Source organism: Drosophila subpulchrella, chromosome 3L (genome assembly GCF_014743375.2).
Source record: "Drosophila subpulchrella strain 33 F10 #4 breed RU33 chromosome 3L, RU_Dsub_v1.1 Primary Assembly, whole genome shotgun sequence".
Taxonomy (NCBI): Eukaryota; Metazoa; Arthropoda; class Insecta; order Diptera; family Drosophilidae; genus Drosophila; species Drosophila subpulchrella.
In genome coordinates this window covers 21,873,494-21,892,784 of record NC_050612.1, presented here as the reverse complement: position 1 = coordinate 21,892,784, position 19,291 = coordinate 21,873,494, and the positions used below count along the sequence as shown (strand labels likewise).

At 41.7% G+C, this 19,291-nt stretch overlaps 4 protein-coding genes across 5 annotated transcripts in view; 3 read left to right on the top strand and 1 right to left on the bottom strand.

The window, feature by feature from the left end:
• LOC119555689 (adenylyl cyclase 78C) overlaps positions 1-5,096 on the top strand; it is a 34,078-nt gene extending 28,982 nt beyond the window's left edge. For both annotated transcript variants that reach the window (XM_037867340.1, XM_037867339.1), the window contains exons 14-24: positions 199-745; positions 950-1,045; positions 1,105-1,244; positions 1,369-1,523; positions 1,816-2,465; positions 2,542-2,637; positions 3,025-3,205; positions 3,276-3,679; positions 3,747-3,975; positions 4,035-4,180; positions 4,393-5,096. In XM_037867340.1, the coding sequence (XP_037723268.1) occupies positions 199-745; positions 950-1,045; positions 1,105-1,244; positions 1,369-1,523; positions 1,816-2,465; positions 2,542-2,637; positions 3,025-3,205; positions 3,276-3,679; positions 3,747-3,975; positions 4,035-4,180; positions 4,393-4,506 (2,758 nt within the window). In that variant the 3' untranslated portion in view covers positions 4,507-5,096. The remainder of the gene's footprint in view (positions 1-198; positions 746-949; positions 1,046-1,104; positions 1,245-1,368; positions 1,524-1,815; positions 2,466-2,541; positions 2,638-3,024; positions 3,206-3,275; positions 3,680-3,746; positions 3,976-4,034; positions 4,181-4,392) is intronic.
• An 888-nt stretch (positions 5,097-5,984) lies between these two features.
• Positions 5,985-8,910, top strand: LOC119555693 (dnaJ homolog subfamily C member 2). Its single transcript, XM_037867347.1, has 3 exons — positions 5,985-6,413; positions 6,512-6,657; positions 7,231-8,910. Exons 1-3 carry the CDS (start codon positions 6,154-6,156, stop codon positions 8,787-8,789), a joined length of 1,965 nt encoding a protein of 654 aa, XP_037723275.1. The 5' UTR covers positions 5,985-6,153; the 3' UTR covers positions 8,790-8,910.
• Positions 8,911-8,941: 31 nt separating this feature from the next.
• On the bottom strand, positions 8,942-10,569 carry LOC119555694 (islet cell autoantigen 1). Its single transcript, XM_037867349.1, has 4 exons — positions 10,280-10,569; positions 9,825-10,215; positions 9,472-9,711; positions 8,942-9,412 (listed from the first exon to the last, which is right to left on the bottom strand). Exons 1-4 carry the CDS (start codon positions 10,468-10,470, stop codon positions 8,993-8,995), a joined length of 1,242 nt encoding a protein of 413 aa, XP_037723277.1. The 5' UTR covers positions 10,471-10,569; the 3' UTR covers positions 8,942-8,992.
• Positions 10,570-11,220: 651 nt separating this feature from the next.
• The window catches only part of LOC119555692, a 64,184-nt gene continuing 56,113 nt past the window's right edge, over positions 11,221-19,291 (top strand). The window contains exon 1 of the mRNA XM_037867346.1: positions 11,221-11,554. The gene's annotated coding sequence lies outside the window, so the exon portion shown is untranslated. The remainder of the gene's footprint in view (positions 11,555-19,291) is intronic.

The following is a 19,291-nucleotide window of genomic DNA, read 5'->3' as shown; positions in this document are numbered from 1 at the left end:
TTTCTGAGAGCAAATCTTCTATTTTGGTATTCTTGCTTTTAACTTGTAAGAAAATAGTTTGGAAAATTATTAAACTTGTATTTAAAACAGCTCTTTAAAAATTGTTAGTACATAAGCTTTCTGTTAGTTTTCTTCGAGTGTATATAAATATAATAACGAGAATTGCTAACCCATTCCTTTTCCTACCATGCCCCCCAGACCCAAGCGGCGTTTTGGCACACGCAGCAGCGCCCATTTGGCGGGAAGCGTGGCCACTGCCCCCTCTGCCACGCCCACGGCTCTGCCCAAATCGATCTCGGCCAGCGGCAGCGGAAGCATCGGTGGGGTAACCACGGCCGGCGGCGATGGCGCCAGCATGGACGGACGGAGTCTGGAATACGCCGCCACCATCACCGTGCCCGCCCAGCAGCCGGCGCAACTTCTTCAGCAGCAGCAGAAGAAGAACATATCCCTGAACTCGCTGCCCAATGTGGTGGAGGGCGTGGCCATGGACAGCCGAAGGATGAGGAACGGTTGCGGCGGAATGGGCGGAGCAGGTGGCGCTGGAGGAGCCGGAACGGGTCCTTCCGGAATGTCCACCGTGTCCTCGCCCACGGCCATGATGTCGGCACCACTGGAGGTGCAGCTGCGACCCAGGAACGGAGCCACCAGCATCCAAAACCTGGCGGAGGCCATCGACGGCAAGGGCCTGATCATCGAGGATGAGTCCACCACCGATTGGATACCGGAGATTCCTTTCAAGAACGTACGTAGTTTATTTTGAAACACAAATGAACAAATTCAGTGCACTTTTGAGCTTAAAATATTTTGTTGCATACTTTTAGACACTTTAAAAACCATATATGTTAAAGTACTCTTCGATTTCAATTGTAAAATTTATGCATTTAAGCCGAAAGTATTATTATTTTACATGTTTTCCTTATCCTTCATACTTTATACACCCCCACAGCTCAACAGCCCCGAAGAAGGCCTCAATCGCGCGGATTCCATACTGGTTGATACCAAGGAGGATCACAGAGTCTCTGTGGCTGTTCTGGATGAGGAGGTAAGCGCAATGAGCCATGGTAGCCCCCTCTTTCTATAACCTCACCCACTCGCACCCAGATCGACGAGTTCATCGAGCAGAACATCCAAATCAATTCAAATAAGGAAATCCGACGCGAGTACCTAAATCCCTGGACCCTGAAGTTCAAAGACAAGAGTCAGGAGCAGAAGTTCTGCCAGTTGCGAGAGGATATGTTCCGGTGCGTATGCCAGCCTGCTAATGGAAAGCAAACAAAGGGCAGGACTCTCTTAATTAATGAACTGTTGCTAATTGATTTTTGCCCCCTGCCAATGTTTCCTATCTCCCCGCTCCTTTCCATTCAGATCCAATATGCTGTGTGTGTTTGTCATCTGGATATTTATGGTGCTGTGCCAGGTCATCATCATTCCGCGGTGCACGCGTCTCATTATTTGTCTCTCGGTGGGCACCATAGTTCTGACTTTCTGTTGTGTTTTGGTTATGGCCGAGGAGTTCCCAGGTGAGCATATGGGATATGGGGTAAATGGAAAGATATATCAGAAGATAGAAGAACACATTAAAGTTTCGTTTTAGAATGAAAGCCCTATATAAGGGAAGTTTTAATAAAAATATTTAGAGGTTTGAAATCCCTTATAAAGATGTCTAAAAGTATGCTACAACATATTTTCAGACAGCATATTATTTGCCGCATACTTTTAGCCACCCTTTCTTAAGAGTTTTGAAACCTCTTTAGATTTCTTACACATTTTCAAGGGCTATCCAAAATCTTATAACCTACCATTATCCTTCAGGACTTCCCCGCTGCCTGAAGACGAACTCTGCCAAATTGGTGCACCAACGGCAGCGTCGAACTCTCTTCATTTGCGGCGTCATCGTGTCCATGTGCATGCTGAGTGCCATTGGACTGGTCCTGTGTCCTACTTCCACCTATATTGGCACCGTTGACGAGCAAGCCCGATATATGCCAATGACCTTGCCTTATAGCAACACCTCCTCCATGGCGGAAAAGGAGTTCAAGCTGAATCTAGTTTTGAATTTATCGACCACCCTCAAGATCTCCAGAAATCCTGATCAAGATATCACACTCACCACAACCGGACACAGTGTGTCTATCAGCAATCTTAGCTACGTAGATCCTTATGGAATGCGGAGTACAGTGAATGTTGAGGGGTCCTGCGCCCATCCAGAGTATTTGGTGTTCACCTGGGTGCTCTGCCTCGTCTCCTTGGCCACCGCCTTGAAGCTCTATTACCTGGTTAAGGCCATAATGGCCTTGGGCATGGTGGCATTCTATACCGCGCTGATCCTGTTCAAGTTCAGCACGGGGGATAGCTTTAGTCTGGTGCAGCTGTCCACACTGGGCGTGCCCCTTGGAGTCCAAATGCTGATACTTCTGATATCGTTCCTGGTGATGGTCTGCTACCATGCGAGACTGGTGGAGGTAAGCGGTGCAAATGGGGCGAATGCGCCCCACCTGACCTCCAGGTCATTACTCATCCTGATTCCCGATTCCCCAGGTAACCTCCCGTTTGGACTTCATATGGAAGGAACAGGCCGAGCGTGAACTGACCAACATGAAATCCAATCGTGCGCTTAATGACACACTAATTAAGGTAAGAGATTTGGCCTGACACACTGAAAGAAACGGTTAGATGGGGGAAAAATATGTAAAAGTAAAATAAAAATGTCTAAAATATCATATTTAATATTTAAATTGATCATTTTAAATTGCATGTTTTACTTTAAAAATATTTAAAACAATTTGGTTATAATTATATATAGATAATTTTAATTTGGTACAAATTACTTGCATATTAAAATCAAAGTAAAAAATCCTTAAATTACTTATAGTTGTTATATTGATTAAAACAGTAATATGTGAAAATCAAAGCGAAAATATTTAAATTAACTTAATGAACAATAGAGTTATATTTTGTTAACCTTACTTTTTTCAGTGTACTTTTCCAACATTTGCCATTAATTAAACTTTTTGATTGCAGAACATCCTGCCGGACCATGTGGCCACCTATTACCTGTCCGACGAGCACACGGACGAGCTCTACTCCAAGATGCACAATCTGTGCGGCGTGATGTTCGCCTCGATTCCGAATTTCCAGGACTTTTACTCCGAGGACATCGACAATGGCAAGGCCTGCATTCGCATCCTGAACGAGATTATCTGTGAGTTGATTGATTAAGCAGTATTCCGCGATTTCACCTAATCTAATGATGCCGCAAACCCACAAATCAGGCGACTTTGATGAATTGCTGGAGGAGCCACGTTTCGCATCGGTGGAGAAAATCAAGACGGTGGGTGCCACCTATATGGCGGCGGCGGGTTTGAATCACGAGCACCTCAGACTTCGCGGCGAGACCTCCGAGGATAGTGTGTGTGACCTGGTGGAGTTCGCCTTTGCCATGAAGCAGAAGCTGGAGGAGATCAACGGCGATGCTTTCAACAATTTCCAGCTGCGCGTGGGCATCTGCAGTGGTCCCTTGGTGAGTGGAGTGATTGGAGCCAGGAAGCCGGTCTACGATATCTGGGGCAATACGGTTAATGTGGCCTCGCGAATGGACTCCACCGGCGAGAACTGGCGTGTTCAGGTACCGGAGAATACGGCGGAGTTGCTCTGCTCCCGGGGTTATACCTGTGTGGTAAGTTTGATATCAATCTATTATCCATCTTTATCATTTATTTATTATTATTTTTTTTAATACCCAGAAACGTGGCGAAATCGCTGTGAAGGGCAAGGGCATGATGACCACTTTCTATGTGCATCCCAAGGGCATTACGGAGAGCCAGCTGATCTCGCCGGTTCGCATGCCAGCTGGGATTCCCCTGGCCCAAACCCCGAACCTTCAGCGACAGACCTCCCATCATGGATCCTTCAGTGCCGTGGTTTTCGGAATGCTACAGGCCAGCAAACGCAGCACTGCCATTGCCGGAACACGTGGGTTTTAGTCGAGTCAATTATAATTATTTAAGAGCTAACTTATGACTTATTTTTAGCCACGGGCACTCCCTCGCCGCAAATCCGCCGAGGACATCGGGGTAGCACCTTCAGCTCGGTGCGGTTATCACAGAAGTCTACCACGGTCAATCCAGTGCGCCGGAATACAACCCGTGTACGGGGACGTTCCTATCGCCAGAAAAAGGTACTTTAAGTTTTAAAAAAAATTCAAATTTAAGGTTTTTTTTATAGAATACATAAAAGGGCTTACTTTCTTACAAGAAAACATTTAAAATAAATTGACAATATGTTTTTAAAAATCTAAAAACAAATTTAGGCTTTATTAAATGATTATAGCAACATTTCCTAAATTTTCAAAATGATAAATCAAATCAAATCTCTAATCAAATATTTCAGAGTTCCTCCAACAATTCAATCGTCACGCAGGCCAGCTCCAGCTACATGCCATCGTTTCGACGGATCGATCAGATCGAGACGACGATATCGAAGAGCCACAACGATGCGTTATAGCCGAGTACGCGCACTCACTGGGTCTAAGTCGATCTCAAGCGGCTAAAGTGTCTGATGAATTTATTTTTGGAACGATTTTATTCAACGCGAAAGCAGCAGTGTCACAAGCTTGTTGACTTAACCTTAAGAATAACTAGTAGAGATCGGCACTGAAGCTACTTAGTAGAATTTTTAAATCACAATTCTTGAACTTATAGATCAAAATATATAATTCTTGCATTATCTCAGCACAATTCTAGTCGTTAAACCTAAGATTTGCCGTTTGTATGTATGTGTGTATTTGAAATTCGTTTAAAGTAAGAAATTTTGATCTTCCCTCAAAACCCAACCGAACGAAATGCCAATGAACCTACTATCTTTGTTCAATTCTACCAAAATGTTTACAAGTTATAGGGTAATTTTCTAGTGTTAGTAGTCAATTTAAAAATCCAATAATCAAATATACGTTGTACAAATATTTTCTTCTTCTATGTGTAAATAGGGTAAGAATACCTTAGTGTAAAATATTTGAAAAATATCCATTTATGTGTAAAGAGGTGTACAATTATTATAGCCAACAAAGTTTAAGCACATAAATTGTAATTACAAAAAAAGATAAAAATAAATGTGATAAATTAAAAAATACAAGCAAATCGATTGAGTTACGTTTCAGGATAAAAATTTCTCTAACCAATGGGGACATTTCACGAGAAATGGTTTAAAATATTTGTATGATCACAAATATTTAAATTTGCCCGCGCAAAATAGTAAATTTTTTGAAAAAGTGGCAACATCAGACCTTTATTTCGTCTAGAACGCAGCAAGGTCCCACAAAAAGCGCAACTTGGCGCCAAACGATATCCGATGGATATCATTGACAGTCGCCAATCAATCGATAATCGAAACTGTAGACGGATTAACAGCAATCGAATATAGCGCCTCCTGGAATCGAAGAGGAAGAGGAGCTATCGGCGATATATCGAAGAAACAATAATAACCAACTTAAAAAATAACAAGGAAAACAAACAAGAAACTATATGAACTACAGTACTGTCACCATTTCCGCGACCATTTCATTCGAAAACATTCAAAGCCTCTTCAAAGTACATATCTGCTCATGTCCTTTGAAGAGGCTTCGAGGCTCTATAAGCCTTGGAACTCACAGAGGATAATCCTGATGCGGTGGCCCACGGTTGAGTTGACTTGCGGGACTTGGCGTCCAGTCCGAGGCCCTTTACTTTTAACTTTGACGAACTTTATCAGGAAGACGTGAGCAGGAGCAGGCTTCTAAACTTCCGGTCAATCCTAGCTCACTTATATGACAACTTTCCTGTCAGCATTGCTCCCAGATTTTTCACAATAATCTTCATTTTTCATTCAATTTACAGTGGGCAAAGCTCTAAAGTCAAACTATCGTTCAGTTTTCTCCCGAATCCAAAGTATTCGATAGCATCAATATCTTCAGCGTGACCGTTTTTGGAATTTTCGTGGTATTTCGACGGACGGTATGACTTATCGATAGCTCCGGTCGGAACACATGCGTTGCTGCGGAAAAGTGTGATTTTATCTAGTTTTTTACGATTTGAAGGCATCGCTCGCCAAATTCAGCGTGAACCACAGAGTGGCGGTGAATGCCAACAGCCAGAGGACGAACGGGACGCACTTGAGATGACGAGCGGTACGGTAACGACGGCGGTGGAGGTGCAGCTGCCGCTCAAGGTCGCCCGTCGCAGAATCGAGCGCGTTGGCTTCGCGTACTTTTCGCAGCGGCGCCAATTTCTAGCGCCCGGCGGCGTAGAGCGCAGCGACAGCGATGAGAAGCTGGAGGGCGTCGGCGAGGAGGTGGACATTAGCTACCTGAAGTCGCTGGATCCCAAGGAGTGGAAGGACCAGGACCACTACGCTATTCTTGGTCTGGGCAAACTCCGGTGAGTGGGCAAGCACGTGTTAGCCAACCCCCATGTGCTTCGCATTTTATTGATCATTCTGTGGTACTAATTATGTATTTTTAAATCGCTTCCATTAGTTACGAGGCTAGCGAGGACGACATTCGACGGGCATATAGACGCATGGTCCTGCTGCATCATCCTGATAAGCGGAAAGCCAAGGGCGAGGAAGTCATCCAGGACGACGACTATTTCACATGCATAACCAAAGCCTACGAGATACTGGGTGGGTGTCAGGGCCATGTCCTTATTGAGTCCTTATTGGGAATCCTTTTACAAAGGTCTTAGGATTTCCTAGGTTAGCTTGTCTTGCAATTTGACACAAGGATGTTGACATCAATAAGATATCCTTTAATTTTTAGGTCCTTTGATATTAGAACATCCTAAAATCTCAGATGTTGTCTGAATTTAACTATGATTGAGATCTCAACTAACTAATTTTGTTACAATCAAAACTAGGTCAATATTATTTTAAAGTTTAAACGTACTTTATTTCGCATATACAAAACTAATTAAACATATTTTTGTTCTATAAGATAAAAAGACCAACATAGATTCCTATAGTTTACTATTTGTACACCTATAAATAGGACCAAATGTTTGTTTGTTACATGAAATAATTCTAAAATGCCAGACTTTTAGTAGTGTGATTATATAATCACATTCAGTATTTGTTTTAAAGAGCTTTTTTGGCGGATACTAAACAGTATTATTAGAGATGTCTCAGTTTAGCTAGCCCCATTTAAAATAATTTAGTGACATACTGTGCAACCTATTTATAACTCCCTTTACTTTGCAGGTACATCCAAGCCGCGTCGTAGCTTTGACTCCGTGGATCCCGAGTTCGACGACTCGCTGCCATCACAGAACGACATCGATGGCGATTACTTTGGCGTGTTCAACAAATACTTCACACTTAATGGACGCTGGAGCGAGAAGCCTCATGTTCCCGCCTTCGGGCAGGTGGACGCCAAGCGCGAGGAGGTGGAGCGCTTCTACAACTTCTGGTACGATTTCAAGTCGTGGCGAGAGTTCAGCTACCTGGACGAGGAGGACAAGGAGAAGGGACAGGACCGCGACGAACGTCGCTGGATCGAAAAGGAGAACCGGGCTGCCAGAATTAAGCGCAAGAAGGAGGAGATGTCCCGTATCAGGGCACTCGTTGATTTGGCCTACAACAATGACAAGCGCATTCAGCGCTTCAAGCAGGAAGAGAAGGACCGCAAGGCTGCGGCAAAGCGGGCCAAGATGGACGCCGTCCAGGCCCAAAAGGCCGAGGCGGATCGGGCCATACGGGAAGCCGCCCTGGCCAAGGAGAAGGCTGAAAAGGCCGAGCAGAAACGCATCGAGCAGATCCGCATCGAACGCGAGCAGCAAAAGAAACTGCTTAAGAAGGAGCGCAAAACGTTGCGCGACAAGGTCAAGGACTGCAAGTATTATGCCAAGAACGACAAGGATCAACTGAAGCACATGGAGGGCACCGAGAAGATTTGCGAGACCTTCAGTCTAGCAGAGCTGCAAACTCTTAACAAGGCCATGGAAACTAAAGGCCGTGAATCGTTCGTAGCAGCCCTGCAAACAGCCGAGCAAAAGATAGCCGCCGAGCTGGAGGAGATCAACCAGACCCAGGCAAAGAAGCTGGCCACTGCCGCGGTCACGCCGAAAGGTGTCAAGGAAGTAAAGAAGGGTGAGCTGTGGAGCAATGAGAACGTCCAGCTGCTCATCAAGGCTGTTAATCTGTTTCCCGCTGGCACTGCCCAGCGTTGGGATGTCATAGCCACGTTTATCAATCAGCATAGTCCGGGAAACACTGTGCTTGTCAATGCCAGGGATGTGCTGAACAAAGCCAAGGCGCTTCAGAACACAGATCATTCGAAGAGCTCCCTCAAGACCCAAGCCAACGATGCGGCCTTTGCTAGTTTCGAGAAGTCGAAAAAAGATGTTCAGACCTGTAAGGATATAACCCTGGGCGAGGAGACACCGGCCCAGGCCAGCAAGGAGAACGTGAAACAGAACGGAGTAGATCATAAGGTGAACAATCAGCCGGCCAAGCAGAATGGCACGGCACCAGCTCCTGCTCCAGCAGCTGCCGAAACGCCCGCAGCAGCAGCCGCAGCTCCGGCCACAAACGGATCTTCGGGTGGCGGTGGCGGCGGTGGTGCCTCCAAAACCTGGACCAAGGAGGAACAAGCCTTACTCGAACAGGCCATTAAAACCTATCCGACGACGACACCGGATCGCTGGGATCGCATTGCCACGTGCATACCGAATCGCACGAAAAAGGATTGCCTACGCCGTGTCAAGGAGCTGGTCGAGCTGGTTAACTCCAAGAAGGAGGCACAGGCGGCGGTTAAATGAGTGGGGCTTATAACCCCGCTCCCCCTGCCACTCGTCCGCCTCAACTTCTAGCTGCTGTGTCCCCATATAAATTTTATTTAAATAAACCATAAAAAGTTTTTGAACGTTTAGCGAAAAGTTACATCCAAAGTTGCTCCATTATGACTAGCTAGTTGCCACAGGTATATCAAGATCAAGATAAGATACTGAACGGGAGGGCATTCTTATGTCTGCTCAGCCACACTGCGTCCACCGCTCATTTTCAAATCGAAGGCTTGTGGATTTGCCAAAGGATCCAGGTCGGCGAAGAGGTCAAGCCAGGGATTGTTGGTAGACTGGGATTTGCTGGCTACCGAGGCGGTAGCACCTCCACTTGACTTGGACTCCTTGGGTACGTGGCTCGTTAAGGGTTGATGTTGTTGGTTCTGCTGGCTAAACAAGCGAGACCATAACTTGTTACTGCTATTTTGGGCAGGTATTTCCTCGTCCAGGGGCGCATCAATCAACGGACTGTCCTCCAGCTGCTTGGATAGCTCAATCAGCAAGGACTCATTGTCGCCGCAGGCAGTGGCAGGTTCGCTTGGTTTCTCCTCTTCGGACTCCTTGGTTTCTGGCTGGCTTTCCAGCTTGTCCTGGTACTCATTCTGTAAGGAATAGTAGAGTTATAACAGGGATTCTAAGATAACTCAGTATTTGTATTTACAGCAAAGAACAACGACTGATCCGAATCCACAGCTTCAATGGGCGGCACTTCCTCGCTGGGTCCTTCATTTTGGGACAGCTCCTTTAGCACACAAAAGTCGTACTTTGGTTTTAAGATCAAGGCCTTGGATATGGTTTGGAAGGTGGAGGCCGCCTTCTGGGCGAAACTCTTCAACTCGCTAACATAGGCCACCAGGGCGTGGGAATACATGTTGCAGCGGGCAGCGGCCAGTAAATCAATCTGGAAGGGAATATAAGGATCAATTAATGTAAGTTTAAGTATATAAAATGAGATATATTTAGATATCATATCATATTTGGATATCATGACCATATCCTTGAGTTCCACCTCACCTTCTGAATGGAATCCATGGAGTAACCATCGAAATTATGCTTGGCCACTCGCACATGGGTCTGTGCGGTGCGAAACTTGTCCAGACCCTTTCCCGTATCGGGATCCAGTTCCTGGCTGGCGGACTTCATCCAGGAGAGAGCGGCGCGGTATTCCGTGCGCTCCTTCTCCATCGTCTGGAGGGTCTGCTCCGTGTCCTTGACGGCCCGACACCGGAACACATCCACTTCGTGCTGGAGCCGTAGCAGCGGGACTCGAACACACATCCTTTGCTGCCCGGCAAAGGACACCGCCTTGCCCGTATGGGCGATACTACCCCCCGTGGTACGGCTCCGCTTTCCTGCCTCCTTGAGAAACCTTCCGAAAACGCATTCCTCCTGCGAAAGGATGCACCTGTAATAATTTCATAGTTAATCCTAAAGATAAACATATTTTCCAGCTGATAAACTGAATTTACAGGCGCTCCTGGTATTGGTCGATGATTTTGCAAAGGTTCAAGCTGGTGTCCGATATCGATTTGAACACCTCGATCTTGGAATCCAGCTCGGCGTCCGAGGATATTACGTGCTTGTCCTCCTTCGTTCCGAACTTCCGCTGCACCACCTTCTTGGTAACCCAGAACTGGTGCTGAACCTCCGACTTGAGCATATTTTCGTCGTTTTGCGTTCCAGTTTTCAGCTGCTGGTGATTTTTCGCCTCTTGGTGGTTGGGGGCGGTTTCGGTTTGGGGGTGCGCAGTATCGTTATTTTTCACTGCCTATCGGTTTTCGATTTGAACCGGAGCTTTGCAGCACTATCAGATGTGGTATTTTTCAAAGTGACAGGTTGTTTCTTTTTTCAGAAACTTTAATACTCAAAAGTTTTAGTTTTTAATTCTCCTCAGTTTTTATTGAAATTTATTTAACATAGGAAACTAACTTAAAAAACATGGATAAACTGCTAAGAATCTTAAGTTCAAATATTTCTTTAAAAAAAATCGCTTTTGCAATCTACTTAAATAAAAATATTTAAGTGTTTAAATACACATAATATTAAAAGATTTGATAAGTCCTTTTGGATTTGACTTTACGTATTATAAAGGTCAAAATGTAACATTTTGGAAGTCTGACTCCCGACTGCTTGTCAAAAAAATTAATTGTCAATTGCAGAACAAAAAGTATAATTAATAACGGTAAAATGGCAGGCTTAGTATTTTTTTAGTATACCGAAGTTATGTCAGAAAGCTACGGTCTCACTCTGTTAATAGTTTACATTGTTCTGCACAAAGTGCATGATGCGGGCCATACAAGTTTGAATCGAACATTGACGTCAAACGAAACTGACAGAGCAAATGCTGCACGGGAAAAGTGAAGTTCAGATATAGTATCTCGTTCGCGATTCAGATCGACTTTGGACTTCGCAGCGGACGAGACGGGACTCTATATATGTAGTTTCCCAATCCGTGGCAGAACTCGAGACGCGTTTCTTGGCTTTCCCCTCTCGCTTTTCCCCAACGAACCATCCAATATTTATATTTACGCAAGTGCTTTTCCTTCGCGTCGTGAGTTTTCCTCGTTTGTTTACCTCCGATTATCGCAGTGTGTGTGTTTGGATCTTATATGAAATGGGCATGTGTGTGTTAGCCGGTGGCTGAAGTTCGAGTTTTGAGTTTTTATTTTTGGGACTGCAATATTCCAATTGCAAAATTGAAAGCGACACATTTTTTTATGCGGCATTGCTAATTTGCTGGACAGGTATGTATGTATAAGCTTATAGATGTGTACTTTTGAGATACAGTTACTTTCTGATGCTGCACACACATACGCACAAGAAGAAAGTGAAGAAGTGTGTGCAAACTTTAGTAGTTTTCTTGTCTCTAAAAAACGGGTTGTGAGGTGGAGTTTTTGCCACCTGCATGGGTAGGTGTGTATGTTTTGATCCCAAGTGTGTGTGTGAATGATCCAGGTTAATTGATAAAGGCAAAATTAAAAAGATAATGTACCTTAAGATACATTTTAACAACAACACCAACAGCCCGTGACTTGACTTCTTTTTCCTGGTTTTCTTTTGGGATCCCTAAAACTACACTTGGAAAATTAGATCTTTGTTTTTAAGGAATACAATTAAATGTTTTCATGCGAAAAAATCAGATGTCTTTCAATGTGTTTATCTAAAAAAAATAAATATGATTTTGTAAAATACTTGATTGAAATTATACCAATTTTGGAACTAATTGTGGAAAAAAAGATAAGCAATGTTAGGCCTTTTATAAATATAATATTTTAATTATTGTCTTTAATATAAATCATTAAAGAGAATAAAGTACAAAGTAATTTTCTGTAATCTGTGGTAAACATAAACAAATTTGTTTTTTATAAGCCAACTCGTTATCTTGTCCTTATTGTAAGCTTAAAGTAGGTATTATCAGAAAAGGACCTATAATGTGGTTTTAAAAATATAAAGTTATATTTTCACAAAACTGGCTTGTATCCATAAGATGAAGCTTTTTAGGTACATTGTCAAATATTCGTTCCAAAGCTATCTTAATTTTCTTTTCTGTGCACTGAAGATCTTAAGCCGCGGTGCAATTAGATTCGGTTGCGGCCACTGAGCACCACAAAAAAGCCAAACAAAAAAGCCAGATACTACAATGAAATCATCGAAACAAAAAATAAATATAAAAAGAGGCAGCCGAAAGAACCCGAAGTTGAGGGAAAAAGGTCACGGCACTTGCTGCTTGCTAAGCTTTAATGGGCCGCCTTGGGCAGAGCAAACAACAACAGCAAAGCAACAATTGTTTAATGCAAGCAGGCACCTTGTTAACCCTATATATCCCCCTCTCTCTCTGCCCACCTTTTCCCATCTCCCTCACTCTTGGCCGTTGTTAAGAGCCAACAAAGATTTCTCTGCATCTGCAACCTGACACAGATGGTGCTGCCGTAGTGGATACTGTCATCGGTCGGCATTAATCAATAATATTCGAAATCAGAACAGCGCCAAGCAGTCTGTCTCTGTCTTCAAGCATCTCCTGCTCCCACACTATTATATACCCCCCTCATAACAAGAATTTGCAACTACGGGTTTAAGTCTTTAAGCACAACGATTAATAAATAAGGGTATATTAAATATTATCTAAAGAATAACACATTTTAAAATATAACAATCTGTTAATGATCATGTTAGCTTAAAAACTGAACTATTTAATTTTTGATTCACCTTGCGTAAGTCATAGTATTTTAGTGGGTATCCTAAAAAGGGCTTCAAAAGGAATCTACTTTTATAATAGAATATTTTTTGAAATTTTTTAATAAGCTTTATTTGTATGAATTGAGAAACCCTTTTTTCATATTTTAAAATTAAACTAAATTTTTTTATAAAATGGATATAAATGTAGTTATTAATCTCTAAAAGTTGCCCGTTTAATATCTTTGCCAAGTATATTTATTGTTGGTATCTTAAAACAAGCTACAAACTCGAATGGCTCGGTGATACAAATAAGTCAAACTGAACTTGGTTTGGTTTTATGAAAAATGTAAACTAGTTTGATATGTAGCAAAAATTCCAAAGATAAATATTTTCAATATTTTAACTTTCCTTAATATCCATAAATTTATTGTAATAATTTCAAAACTCGCTTTTACCTTGGTTGTAAATAACATTAAAGTTACTCAATATAAACTTGTATTTTTACAAAACAAGACTATATTTAACCATTTGATAGGTTGAATAATCTCCTAAATTTGAAAATGTTGTTCTGAATTAGTCAGCCATCTTGAGGTTTCCCTAATTTTCATTTGATTGGCCTTAGGGATGTTTCACTGTCTCAAAGTTTTCTGTTTCGGTCGCCTTTGCATATTTTCTCACAGTTCCCGCGATGCAGAAAAAAAATGTGAAAATTTCTTGCAAATACCTGCACATACATAATTTTTGCCCGTTGCTGCTGCCGCTGCCTTTGCAAAATTTGTATCGAGTTACTTTGGTGGCTGCTCTCATTTGCATGCTGCGATATTGTTGTTGCTGCTGCTCTGGTTGCTGTTTTTCCACTGATTATTTCTTGTGTCGCTGCCGCTTGGCGTTGCAGCAACTAAATTGGCCTTAATTGGTTGCCTTTTTGTTGCCAATTTTGTTGTTAGCCCGCTGCAGTTGCAGTTGATGTTTTTGTAGCCGCTGTGGCCATAATATGTTTGTTGTCTTGGGGTTGCCTGTTGCACAGTTGTTGCTCTCTTATCGGTCGTTGCCGGCCGGCTGGAAGCACTTTTGACCACTTTCGGCTTTAAGCCACTTGTGGCATGCGGCCGAGTGTAATTTTTTATTTGCCGTCTTGTTACGCTGCCCTTTTTGGCCGGGTCTAATTGCTGCGGAATTGAATTTGTCTTGGGAACGGAAATCGGGCGGTTGTGTGCCACTGAAAACTCTGGAAAACCCAAAAACTATACAAGCGTTGGTTGGGAAAAAATATTTTTGGGTCTTATATATATATAGTGTTAATTAATCATACAAAAAAACCATGCTCTATCAACTAATATCGTCAAATTAACAACTTAATAACCTTAGAAAATTATATGAAGATACGAAATTATATTACGAAACTTATAAGCTGAAATAAACGTTTCCTATAATTATTTACAGTCATGTTTATGTTTTCTTTGATTTAAAAAAATAATTCAAAGTCTTAAGATTTCTTGCAGAACCAATAATAATAATTTTTAATATTATCCAATATTGTTCCGGTAGTTTTAATTGTCAATTTGTTTTTACAAAGAAAATGGTTATTTAACTTAGAATCGAGATAAATATCAAGAAAGCCATTACCAAAGACACAAATTATTAGTGGGAGGGGTCATCTCTGAAGACCTAAAAACTTATGTTTTTATTTATTTTTATAATGAGACTTCGTGTTGGCTCTTAAAATCCCGTAGCAAGAGCATTAACCGTTCGAGGCGTTTTATGACTAATGTGATATTTCCCAATTTTATTTGTTTTGCCTGTCTGCTCGCGTTTTTTTCAGCTGCCTGCATTTTTAATGCGCTTGCATGGCTTATTTGATTTAATTAGCCAGGTAGCCAGGCCGCCAGCAGCCGGTGAGCTGGGTTTTCATTATTGTTTGCAAATTGTGGGAAAAAATGCACGGATCCCCCGCCACTTCCACTGCCGGCCTCATTGCGTTTTATAGTCGCAAAAGTTTTTGGTGGCGATTATGCAATCGAAGCTCTGGAACCAGCCAATAAATCAAAATGCCATTCTCAAGACTCCGCCGGCTGCTGCAAGTGCCACATGCAGCAGCGGGAGCAACAACATAAAAGACAACAACAATGAGCTGGGGCCCAGTATTCAGAGCATGTCAATGTGGGCCTCCGGTAATGTAATGTTAGCCCAACTCCCCTGCTTCCGCCCAAGTTGCCCTCTTAAAAAGCCCACACATTTCTTAATGCACTTGGAAAAAAGAAGGTAGTTATCTGGTTCACAAGTCTTAATATTCCATGTATCACAAAAAAGAGAAAGATTTTGCAGTTTTAAAGATAGGAGTATGCTCCTTTAGCAAAAAACACATTTTACTTATTTTTGCTTATAAACTGAATATTGTATTAATTAAATAAAATATAGATCGAACTCGCAAAATTCACGCCGAAAAGTATGCTAAACTTGGAGGACTCCAAAAAAGGCTCGTATTTCTTTATTCCGGAGGTATAGACAAGAAATTTTGTCGTTGAAGGATTAAATAATAGCGATATAACAATCAATTTTCAATATTTATTGTATATTCCATCATTCTTACCATTGAAACATTTTTAACTACCACTTTTATGTGATATTTGTAGGACTAACATGAGGCTTTATAGGCTTCCTTTAAAAATGTATTACATTTTTATTTTAGAAAATTAAATAATTTGTATAGGTATTGAATATTATAGGTTTCCATGTATAATAGAGTGTATACTTTATTTTTTTAAGAAAACTTTTTTTTAATGATTTATTATAGAATATTAAAAATTGTTTGCTGTGTACGACATTTACCGTTTCGGCAAGGTCTGCCGGCCAGCTGCCAGTTGGTCTCGATCTCCCAGATTCTTGCGATTTGCCACTTGCCACGAATCCGAATCCGAGTCCGAATCCAAGTATATAGTATGCCACATGTGCCACCCATTGCACAATCGCAGAATGTGCGGCTGTCCTGCGGTCCCGCTGTCAATAAGCCAACAAAAAGCTAGTTTATTGAGTCGTCGTCGCCGTCGCCGGTTCTCTGCACTCAGTTAACCCAACCTGTCATGCCCACGCGTCGAGGCCAAGTGGCCAAGTGGCCTGGGCCAAAAAAGCATCCGAGTGGCCACTCATTCGGTTTGTCACACTATACCCATGCCCATTTAATGTGGTGCATATGGGCACTCGAAAGGAAAGTGTTCTTCTAGTTGCCAAAGGTGTGAGATGCGAAAAAAGGTATCAGTTGACCACTTTAAGTCAAGACAATTGTTCTTCGAGTTTCAAGAATACACCATGTCAGACTATAATAAATGTTCTATCATTTCGTAGGTAGCTTGAAATGGAAGTTCTTCAAGATATACATTCGTTAATTTAAGTCAAAATTGGCATTGCTTTTGCTAATTGCTTTTGGCCTTGCCATTAAGAAAAAAAATGGTAGGCTTTCTGCTAAAAGGTTATGTTTTTATACGTCCATAAAACGAGCTTATTGCAGTTGCTATATTCGTGAGCTAAAAACTTGATTAAAAAACTTAATTAAGTTTTTTTTTCCAAAAATGTAATACAACAATTGCAGGTCAAGGAATGGAAGTAATTTATTATTACTTCGGTCTAGTATAATTTATATCAAAAATAGTACTTTCTTAGCACATTTTTTGTGTTATTCTGAACAATTCAACTATGTTTTACTAACTTCAACCATTGTAAAATTATAAAACTTTAAAGATGTTTTCAATCACCATTAAATCCTTCCAAACAAACCCTAAAATAACATTCTGATATCCAACCTTTTTATACCCTTGCAGAGGGTATATTGATTTCAGTCAGAAGTTTGCAACGCAGTGAAGGAGACGTTTCCGACCCCATAAAGTATATATATTCTTGATCAGCATGACTAGACGAGTCGATCTAGCCATGTCCGTCTGTCCGTCTGTCCGTCCGTTTCTACGCAAACTAGTCTCTCAGTTTTAAAGCTATCGGGCTGAAACTTTTCCAAAAGTCTTATATCTTTTGCAGGTAGTATATAAGTCGGAACCAGCCGGATCGGACAACTATATCTTATAGCTCCCATAGGAATAATCGGACAAAAAAATGAAAAAAAATTATATCTTTGGTGTTTTTTAGCATATAAACTCCTAAGCTTGGAAATAACAATTTTTAAATAATTTTGAATTTTGAATTAAATTTTATCGAAATCGGACGACTATATCATATAGCTGCCATAGGAACGATCGGAAAATTTGTGGAAAAATAATATGAAAAAAATTGTAGCTTCGGTGTTTTTCAACATATAACCTCCAACGCTTGGAAATAACATTTTTTAATTAGTTCTGAATTTCGAATTAAATTTTATCAAAATCGGACGACTATGTCATATAGCTGCCATAGGAACGATCGCAAAATTGGTAGGAAAATAATATGAAACAAATTATAGCTTCGGTGTTTTTTAACATATAACCTCCTACGCTTGGAAATAACATTTTTTAATTAGTTCTGAGTTTCGAATTTAATTTTATCAAAATCGGACGACTATATCATATAGCTGCCATAGGAACGATCGGAAAATTGGTAGGAAAATAATATGAAACAAATTATAGCTTCGGTGTTTTTTGACATATTATCTTATACTATTGGGAATATCATTTTTTGTGTTTTTAAATTTAATAATTATAGCTGCAAGGGTATATAAGCTTCAACTTGCCGAAGCTAACTTCCTTTCTTGTTGTTTACTGACATTTCCCACTGAAGAAACTTAAAGTCTGAAAAACCTTCTCTACCATTGTTGGTTTTTAATGAATGGATTTCGCGATTCTCTTCTCATGGGTAATTCCATGGTCGAGCACTAACGTTTTCCTGTCATTTCCTGCCGACGTTTTGCCAGCGTTTTGCTGATTAAGTTTCAATTTGAATTCGAGTTCTGGGCGGGAAGTGTGTGGGGTCAGTGCAGGTGGGGCAACAACCCATGGGCTGATGACCCAATTGCAGCCAGTCGAAGACCACTTCAGTTGGGCTTTTAGAAGCCTCCTACATGGTGGTTTCCTACTCGCGTTGCGCCTGATGATCGACTGACCCACAAAAAGCCTTTGGCGACCAAATGGCGGGGAATGGGGGATATGGACTTAAATATAGCTATCAGGCTTTAAGTGGCAGCCACTGCCGCCTGAGCAAATTTATTGAATCTCATTGAGCAGCTTTCTTTCTATACTTTCTCGCTCGCACTTGGCAGGGGAAAAATCGCCAGCGATTTGTTTATTGCGGAAGAAGTGAAAAGTGCGCGGCCAAATCACCCCGTCTTTATGCTCGTGCAAATTAATTTGTCTTAGACATTTCAAAGGCATCTCACGGATGCGTATCTTGTGGTTTCTGTGGTCACTGGGATGTTTACATTTCGATATACCACCGATATGTGTGGCTATATCTACAGATATCCGATGATGAGTTGGCTTAAAAGAGCGCTACTTCATCTCTTTTTCCTTTGGCCACAAAGTGCGTTTTAATTAACCCACGAGTCGACCTGGCCAATTACTTTCTGCCTGCTTCTGCATTTTTTTTGTTACTTATTTATTTTTTTTTTTGTCGAGGATTCGCAATGACTTTCACTTTCTCGCCCGGGCCGGCTACGTAGGGGTTAAGGGGAAAAGTACAGGCGGCGGCGGAGGGTTAATGAGGATGCCACATTGCTGCACATTTCGTGCCGCTTCATTGTGATTATCTTGTTGAAGAGATTCAAACTGTGGCAGCCGCTTTCGTGTAATTTATTTGTTTATTGTCTTGGCCAGGGCCAGGCCAGAAACACACACTCCCACTCCCCGGCACACACACACATTACACATGGGTCGATCCATCCGACTATACAATATCCACTTTATACAAGCCACCCACCTGGGGAGGCAACCAACCTAAACCTTCAATTTCGGATGGGCGGCCAGCGTGATTCGTGAGTCCCCATCTTGGGATTAGTTGATACTTAAACGGGGTTTGGAGGAAATATCAACATATTTAAAATATTAAATTAGAAAAATATATAACTAATTCTTCCTATCAAGGAATGGGAACGATTGAGATATTAAATTTGACCCTCGTTCAAAGAAATATTTGAGTGTAGATTATTAGGGAATCCCGCCACACGCACATAGAGGTATCCCACGTCAAAATCGGAATAGATTAACTCAAGTTATGGAATCTTGAAGTGCAATTTTGGGGTCCAGTTCTGAAAACCATTGGAAATACGGAAAAATCGAACATGAAAATAGGTTAAAAATATGACCCTCTTTTAAAAGAAATATTTGAATGTA